Source organism: Pimephales promelas, chromosome 5 (genome assembly GCF_988280905.1).
Source record: "Pimephales promelas chromosome 5, fPimPro1.hap1.1, whole genome shotgun sequence".
NCBI lineage: Eukaryota > Metazoa > Chordata > Actinopteri > Cypriniformes > Leuciscidae > Pimephales > Pimephales promelas.
Window position 1 is genome coordinate 12,228,503 of NC_142773.1, and position 8,661 is coordinate 12,237,163.

The 8,661-nt window shown below is 40.7% G+C and overlaps 1 protein-coding gene across 1 annotated transcript; it reads right to left on the bottom strand.

Moving 5' to 3' along the window:
* Positions 1-6,315: 6,315 nt before the first annotated feature.
* On the bottom strand, positions 6,316-8,046 carry LOC120488690 (uncharacterized). The gene is made up of 6 exons (XM_089131681.1): positions 8,027-8,046; positions 7,833-7,912; positions 7,086-7,142; positions 6,925-7,002; positions 6,629-6,808; positions 6,316-6,447 (listed from the first exon to the last, which is right to left on the bottom strand). The coding sequence occupies exons 1-5, from the start codon at positions 8,044-8,046 to the stop codon at positions 6,732-6,734; spliced, it is 312 nt and encodes a 103-aa protein (XP_088987807.1). The 3' UTR covers positions 6,316-6,447; positions 6,629-6,731.
* Positions 8,047-8,661: the final 615 nt, after the last annotated feature.

The following is an 8,661-nucleotide window of genomic DNA, read 5'->3' on the forward strand; positions in this document are numbered from 1 at the left end:
TGCCGCCTCCATCTGCAGACTGTAGTGATCATAGACATGGCCGGTTCGTGAACGAATCGTTCTTTTGAACCGGTTCTTTTTAGTGAACCGGTCGAACCTACACTAAATCGAACTGAATCGTTCGAAACAGTTCGCGTCTTGCGTCAGTGCTGATCCACAAGTTAGTTACTTACTTTCAGGCATGCCTGACAGTCGCCTCCGAATCGAAATAAATCAATATCCTGAATTCTATTTTACTCCAGTAACTCCAACAGTTCACTGAGCCGAGACATGTTGGTGCCACTGTTGAGAGAAGTGATGAGCACGAGCAGCTCATACAGCGGTTCTCGAATCACTAGTATAGAACCGAGAACTGTTTAGACTGAGCTTGTGTGTTATCTTCGTGCCAGTTATTCAGCCAATAATGTGTAGGGCTGTATATTTCATCAAAAATTGTGTCTAGTACTAATACAAATATTTAATTGGCATCTTTTTTCAAACGACCCGACCGACCGCGACCCGAATATCATTAAAAACATTTTTGGATGACCCGTAACTGCGGGTAACCGCGGGTGACCGCAGGCACCCGCTCATTTCGGATCAACCCGCGCATCACTGGTGCGTAGTAAGTCAATTGCTCGTAGGTTGTCAGGAAGACAGCTTCATAGGGTGGGAGCCGAAATGACTCACCAATTTGTACCTGTGTTTTTGGCACAATTAAAAATTACTGTTTGATATTCGGAGTGATCTCACTGGAGTATATTCTATATTCAACAAATTAGAAAGGTATATTGGGTCAGTTCCAGGAAGACATTTAAAAACTAATAAGAGTCTCTTCTTAGTGTTTGTTTTTAAAGGACCAACAAAGTTAATACATTCAGAGAGCCTGAGACAAATTTACTCAAAATAAGTGTCTACGAGAAGGAAGTGAGAGGAGGGGGAGATGACATAAGCTCCATGAAGTTTGCGGCAGAATCAGCAGAGAGATAGTGCTGCTTTTCATTCACCGTGTTTTTGGCGCAATCAACAAATTACTGTTTGATAATTGGTGAGATCTTGCTGGAGTATATTTATTCAACAAATTGGAAAGGTATAGTGGGGCATAGTGTTGTCACGGTACCAAAATTTCAGTATTCGGTACCAATACCAGTAAAAATTCACGGTTCTCGGTACCAATTTCGGTACCAAAGCTTAGTTTAAATTTACATATATTTAAGTGTTTATCACGGTTACAAGTATGGAAACTGTACATATGTATTATAAACACTTTAGAAAAAAATTAGATAAAATGACCTAAAATAAACAATAGTATACACTAACACATTTTTAAAGTTGTTTGTAAAGTTCTAATCCGTTAACATTTATTTAATGCACAATGAATGAAGTGAACAAACATGAACAATCAAGTGTTTCTATTAAATAACATTTACAAACATTAATCAATGTTGTAAAAATATATTGTTCACTCATTGTGTTGATGTGAAGTAGCTAATGTTGATAAATGGTATCTTATTGTAGCATTACCAAACTATAGGCTACAGGAGAAAAAACATGTTTTATTTGATTTGACTGTACTTTTATTTAATCTAAAACTGCATTCATATTTAATTTTGAAAAGGCTTTTTAAAACTGCTGAGTTATAAAGGCAAGAATACGCCTAGAACTGGCACTGACATTAAATGACATAAATAGGGATGCATCGATACTAATACCAGTACTCTGGTGTCGGTTGGATACTACTGTGCTCATGTACTCGTAAAACTACCCCGAAAGCACTTTAGAGGCCGTTCACATATCGCACGTGTTTTTTTTTAATTATATTTTTGCGCGTGCTTATTCTTTCCAAAGCGCTTGCTCAGCGTCTGTCGTTGCTATGCAACGAGTTTTTATTATGAGCGCGCTTGCCTCGCGCCTATATTTGAAATTGCGAATTTGCATGTAATCGGCCTCTTATGGCAACGTGACATTAGCCTAATCCAAAATATTTCCATATGTGGCTCTTTCCTCCTTTCGTGTCAACAAGTGGATTCAGAGAGAGAGAGCATATCAGCAATATGAAGAGGATGCAACTGTACACCTTTCAGACAGCGCGTCTAGAACTGGATTAACCTGGTATTCGGTACCTAGAAAAGCTGGTACCGTAACATTTTTTTTTTAGTACCGACTTGGTACCGAAGTACCGAGTTTTTTGACAACACTAGTGGGGCAGTTCCATGAAGACATCTAAAAACTAAACTAAAAAAACTATGCTTCTCCATCTATTTACGCTTCTTTACATATGGTGGTGTGACTCCCCTTCTGTCCGGCGTTAATGGCTGCAGTGCAAGTTAGCACACACGACGGCCGCAACTACAGTGTGGACTCCCCAGTGGACCAGAACCACAACCGTCTGGATTGAGCTGAGTAGGGGACATCTCTAAGGGTCTTCAAGTGGGCACCTTCCATCCTCAGTGTTTCGTCGACTAACCCACGATACATAAAGAGGGCTCGACAGTGACTCTGGTGTCCCAGAGTCACCCCCCTCTGTCCCCCACTCAACTCAGCCCAGCTTATTGACCTCTTATTGAGCCTCCTGCTGTTGAGGTTGCTTCTTCCTCATAGTTCACATGTGACCTAACCACAATCTCACAATCTCTCCGCAACCCAACCATACACGCCAACCCGTTTGACTAAGGTTCCCGTTTGACTAAATACCCGTTTGAGCCCCGCCAACCCGTTTGAGCCCCATTGTTGCATTAAAACAGTTTCAGTGGCAACGGTTCCGTATGGCATATCACCTGCCACAAAACACAATATCTGCCCAAACACTACCCGTCATTCACGCAATATACACAGCAACATAATGACTATAATTACTATGCAACTTATACAAATAAACCAACAGACTCTTCAAGTTTTTCAAGAATTCTATGAAACCGTAGCATGGCGGCCTGTACACAGCTAGCTAGAATCTTTCCGTCTCAACCACAGCCAGTTGCTTCTCCTTTCTGCTGCTTCAGATAAGTTCTTTACTGTGCAACGCAACTCTTGGCCACTGAATCCAACGTCTCTGAGGAACCGGGTTGTAGAGTGCGCCACAAATCCTCGACAACCCACTTTCACTGGATAAACCTGGACTCTTCATCCTCGCTGTTCTACTTCAGTGGCCAGTATACTGCAGTTTCTTCCTCTCATATGCTTCCTCTACCGCATCCTCCCATGGCTCTGTTAACTCTATCAGATGAACAATGTGTGCTGATCCAGACCACAAAACAATATCTGGTCATAGGTTAGTGGTGGCAATCTCAGGTGTAAAAATAAGCTGTTGATCAGCCAGCATCTTCCAGTCCCTGGCAGCTTCCAGTTGTCCTGGGCGAGAATTGGTGTTAACACCTTTTCTTGGTGGTTGTTTGCCTGGGCGGAGTCCAAATATCTCTCTAGCTCAACCCTAGATGCTTTAAAAATGCCATTCTTCTCACTGATGAATAACTTCTTTACAAATTTGAATGGGTCTTTATAGAAGACCCCTCGCACGTTCCTTCTTTTTGTAGCATTTCCGTAGGTGCTCAGCTCTGCATAATGTTGCCAGCTTATCTTTTATGGCCCTTTGTAAGAGATTGAGTCCCTCCTTCTGACTTTGTTTTGCTCTTTTCCATTGCTTCCTCAGCTGTCTCCTTTCTCTAACGCTTCAATTTTCTGCTGTCGTCTAGACATTCCAGGAGTAGTTTGTACTTTTTCCTTCCTTTTCTCCACTCCAAACCTGTGTCACGGGTGACAAAATCGCTCAGTAAACGGAACCTTCTTGAGAGTCCTGAGTTTCCTAGGGGAACGTATTGGGTGCAACACTCCACTACGGTTCCGGGTGTGATGGAGACATGCCCGTACTGATTGGCGCTAATGCATTGCAGGTGTGAGAGAGAGAGGAGCGGCACTCACACAGACTCCCTGTTTCATAAGCCACGATATAAAAGGGGCATTTAGAGAGTGTTTGCAGCGCGGTTGGTGGGTGTACAGTGTGTCAAGATTCCAAAGGGTTTACAAGAGCAGACATTAAAGTGGGTTGACTCTGGGCAGTGCTGGATACAGGCTTCCTTGGAAAAATCGTTGGAGTGTGGAGATCGCCCATTCGAGGTTGCTGGGTCAGACTGATCGGTTGTGGGAAGACTGCTGGACCGAGCTAGGGCTGGATCTGTGCTGTGGAAGGAGAGAGGAAAGATAAGTGAATTGTTTTCATCTTATGAACATTTGAACCACTTGAAGAGGATACAGTGAATGTGGATCTGACTGTTGGAGGAGCTATGTGTTTCAGAGTGTGATGAGGAGGAATTAAAAGTGAAAACCCTGTAAACGAGCGTAACGGACGGAGTGGGGCCTCTGTCCAACCCTATCGTGTGAGTGAATTGTAGTGCTTTTGCCTTATTGATACACATTGATTTATTGCTGTGGACTTGAAGTGAACACAAGTGTACTGTGTCTTTGTTGAGAAGTGGCCCCCATCCATGCTTACACGTTCGTGGAAGGTTATTATATCTGCCCCCGTCAGAAGCCCAGAGTGATACAGTGAACTGAAGAGAGAGTACTGTGTACTGTGAATATCCTCACCTGTTCTACTTACTGTTTGAGCCCAGAAGTATACAGCAACGCTGATAAAGTAATCGTTTAATCCACGGCTGCCCTACTGTGAACTGAGGAGAGAATACTTTGTACTGTGAAGATCCCCACCTGTTCTACTTGCTGTTTGAGCCCAGAAGCATACAGCACCACTGGTAAAGTAACCTTATGACTCCCCAGATAGCAATGAGTCGGCGGGCCGCCGGCGGCGCTCCGGAGGCAGTAGAAGCGTCAGAAAGGCGAAATCACAAACACGTTTGACGGCGGACCGCCGGCGGCAGCCGCTTTTTAAAAGCGTCTGCCGCCTTCGTTCCGCGGACGGCCCGCCGGCCAGCCGCCGTTCCGCCGCCTATTATACCGAAGGCGGACCTTCAGCGGCCCGTCGGAGGCAAACGCTCTTTTCGAGCGAGCTGACCGCGGCCCGCCGCTTATTGCACTATATATTTATTTATTTAATTTAATATTTACAGCATGCAGTTTATCAAGAATAATGATTGCTCAAACCAGACAAATTTTCATTTGACATTTTATTTCCACATTTGAAAGTACAGTAACTGTCATTAAACAATGTCAGATCGCTGAAATATAACAGAAAAATACAAACACACACAGCTTTCCAATACATTTTTAGTTAAAAAACACCATTTGTATATATAACACTATATAACACTGTATAACACTTACAATACTTGCTAATAACATAAAGAGTTCAGCTCTGGGATGAAAAGAATTACCAGTAAACACAAGTAATGAGGATATTTGGTACCAAAGAAAGTGAAGGACACCAAATAATTTGAGAATATACCATTATAACTGCAATGCTGACCTGTGGCACAAGGATTTACAAGCTATATTTAACTATAGAATAACAGTTAAGCACTGTGACAGAATGAAGTAGAATATTTGGTACCAGGTAATGTGCAATATCAAATATCAGGCATGAAACGGGATTTGCAAACTATAATAGGCTCTATGCACGATCACTTCCGGCTTTGTCTCAGGACGCCCAGTTACATCCGGTGCTGCGTCAGAAGCCGGTTTTGCATTAGGTGGAGATAGTGGTAAGTTACACTCACTGTTTACGAAAAATTCTTGCGGTTAACGATAATGATGTTAACAACACTGTGAGGAATTGAAAAGTGAAAGAAAATGAATTTTGTTAAAGTTTTGCCGCTATATACATTGCCTGCAGAATGCGCTTGTGGAAGTAAAGATGCTGGCTGAGATTCTTTTGGACATACGTCAGCAGGGTTCGTGCATAGAGCATGTAGAATCGTTAAGCACTGACGAAATGAAATAAGCCAATACTAAAGTCACGGCAAGTGGAATATTTGATACCAGATAATGTGCAGAAATCAAATATTAGATGTATATTCTAGGATTTACAAGCTGTATTTAAATAGAAGAGTTAAGCACTGTAACAAGCCTTTTTTAGATGTCTTGAAGTTACTGTCTGCAGGATAAAGAAAGGGTTCCAGTTGTCAAGTGATGCTGGGGTGTCAGTAGTCAGCCTAGGTTTAAGGGGTCGGCTGTGGGTCCCACTCAGCGGTGCCTTTTTCCACCTGCACGGTCAGATGCGCCTTTCAGGTGATGTGTAACGTTAACCTGGATCGCCTCATCAGTGGCATCCTGGGTCGCCGGGTTCTTTCGGATGGCTCCTGTAGAAAATAAAGATCTGTCATTCCATTTGAAAGGCATAAAGTCATAGACATCTACTTAAATGTATAAAAAAAAATATCCAACTTACTTTGAACAATGGTCTTCAGGAACATGTCTCTAAAACATGCTTTATCACCTACAACAGACCAGGTTATATTGATGGAAAGGTGATTAGAGAAGATACTCTGAAGCATTCGCCACACGGTTGTCTTTAGGTCCCTGTAAAAAAAAGTGTAACAAATTACATTTATCTGAAGCTTCTCATAAGTTTAAAATCTAACAGGGTGTGCATTCATACTGTAGAATATGCTTTGTACAATCTTAATTTTACTTTTTAGAAAGAAAAAAAACAACACTTTTTTTTTCACTATTGCGATATAAACGAAATCAGAACACTTACAAATTGTACATGGAGCTCTTTATCCTGCCTCATACTGTTGTCAAGTAACGCCAAATCTTCCTGGGTGTCTAGTGGGAGTAACAGATCCCCTGGTAGGGATAACTCAAAATGATGCAGCATAGTCCATTTTGTTGTCCATGCTGCGAACAACATCGCCCAAACTCTCCAAGACGTCTGCACCTACAGGGGTTCCCATAATAAAAGAATAAAGTAGTCAGTCCTGGTCCCTCAACTACTAATGGGCCCCATTGGGAATTAAACCAACAACCAATGCTTAAGTTGTTTGCAAGTTGTACCTGATTGCCCAGTGTGAGCAAACATCTTCAACATTATCCCAACTTGCTTCACCTGCTCTTGAAGTGAGCCGCTGTCATCTGACGCGACAAAATGAAAGGCATATGGTAATTTTGGACCTACATCACACACAAAAAAGTTAAGAAAGAGTGCATATTCTCACCTGCTGGTGCATTGCTTTCCCTTAGGGTTTGTTTTTCATTCTGGAGTCTCTGTAAATCTGCAAAAAAAATAAAAATAAATAAATACATCTAAAGGCACTGTTTTCAATACTGTTAAAACGATGGACACTAAGACATATGCCTAGACTATACCTTCATAGCAGAAAACCTCATGCTGTACAAGAGGTGACAGGGGAGTCCAAGGGCCAATAACTGAGCGATGACTGTCTATTGTTTATTAAGACACCCATGCCAAGGAAGTTTTCAAATGGGAAGCATGATATGTTATCAAGGACACCATACTTTTTGGCTTCTTGTCTGAGGAGGTGCACCAAACCAATCCAGGCATGTTGTATGTCACGTTCTTTTCCATAAAGCTTGCTGCAGTGATCAAAGAGAACCAATATTAACCACTATAGCGTGCTAGCTACATTGTGAACTGAACTAGCAAAATACTAGTTCGGACAAACAAAATAATTTACACAACCTATATACAAGTTATACTTAGTCCATCTAGATGTAAAGCTTTGGCTAACTACTGTAAGTAGCTTATTACATTTCTACTACTAGCAACGTGTCCTAACAAAGGCAAAACAGCATGTGTTAGCTGCGAACGTTAGCCACTCTAGCAACAGGACTAGCAGCGTACTGCAAGAACAAAGATGACTAAGTTAGCATATTTTAAAAAGATAAAATAAAACCAATGTAAACATAATATTGCGTTACAAAAAAAGGAAACATATACTTACTTATACGACGGTAGTCGATGACTTTGCTAGCAAGCAAACTGTGGGCTGAGTAACTTCTACTTCGGCAATCTTCTTCTTCTCTTGATTATTGTCGGATTGCAACCAACTTTTAGGTGCATACCGCCACCTACTGTACACGAGTTTGTAACTTCATGCTGTGTTCTAACCATAGATCGTAAAAGAAAGGTTCTTACTGCGGCAAACTGATTGTCATATTGTTAGGGGCTCAGTGGCTTCAGTGTGTAATCGAGCCCCCGTTTACCAAAAAAAAAAAAAAAAAAAAAAAACCATGAACACAGCAAAACTGTCAATTCAGTACTTCACAGTTCACAGTCTTGTAAAAATATAAACATTTAGATTGTGAATGTTAATTCACTATTTTGCTATTTTGTGAATAGCAAAATTATAGCTAGAACACATTTGTTTTAGCTATAGATTTTCTATGCACAAAATAGTGAATTAACATTCACAATCTAAATGATTCTATTTTTTAATTGCCTTTAAAATAAATAATAAAATAATAATAAAATATCTTCTAAATTGTTCATACCACGAATTAAATATATTTTGTAAAACCTAATCAGAAAGATATTTATTGCCAAATAAGTTTTATTGACAAATTATTTTTGGTTAATTGGTGTCTCAAATGTGCATCAATCAAAGAAATATAAATATTTTTTACCTGCATAAAATAATTACATATATTTTACATAGCCTATTTAATTTAAATGTAATTTCCTAGACCTTATGGAATCAAGAGTCAAGAATCTGTTATAGCCTAAACCCATGGAGCAAATAGTAAGCCATGGCTGGTCGATTTTGAGTGTTG

What these genes read in the sequence shown, in the direction of transcription:
- LOC120488690 (XM_089131681.1), bottom strand. Translation starts at nt 8,046, where the DNA reads ATGACAATCAGTTTGCCGCA. An exon ending in ATGACAATCAGTTTGCCGCA is followed by an intron (nt 7,913 to 8,026) that starts GTAAGAACCTTT and finishes ACAATAATCAAG; the next exon opens with AGAAGAAGAAGATTGCCGAA. An exon ending in GGAAAGCAATGCACCAGCAG is followed by an intron (nt 7,003 to 7,085) that starts GTGAGAATATGC and finishes TTGTCGCGTCAG; the next exon opens with ATGACAGCGGCTCACTTCAA.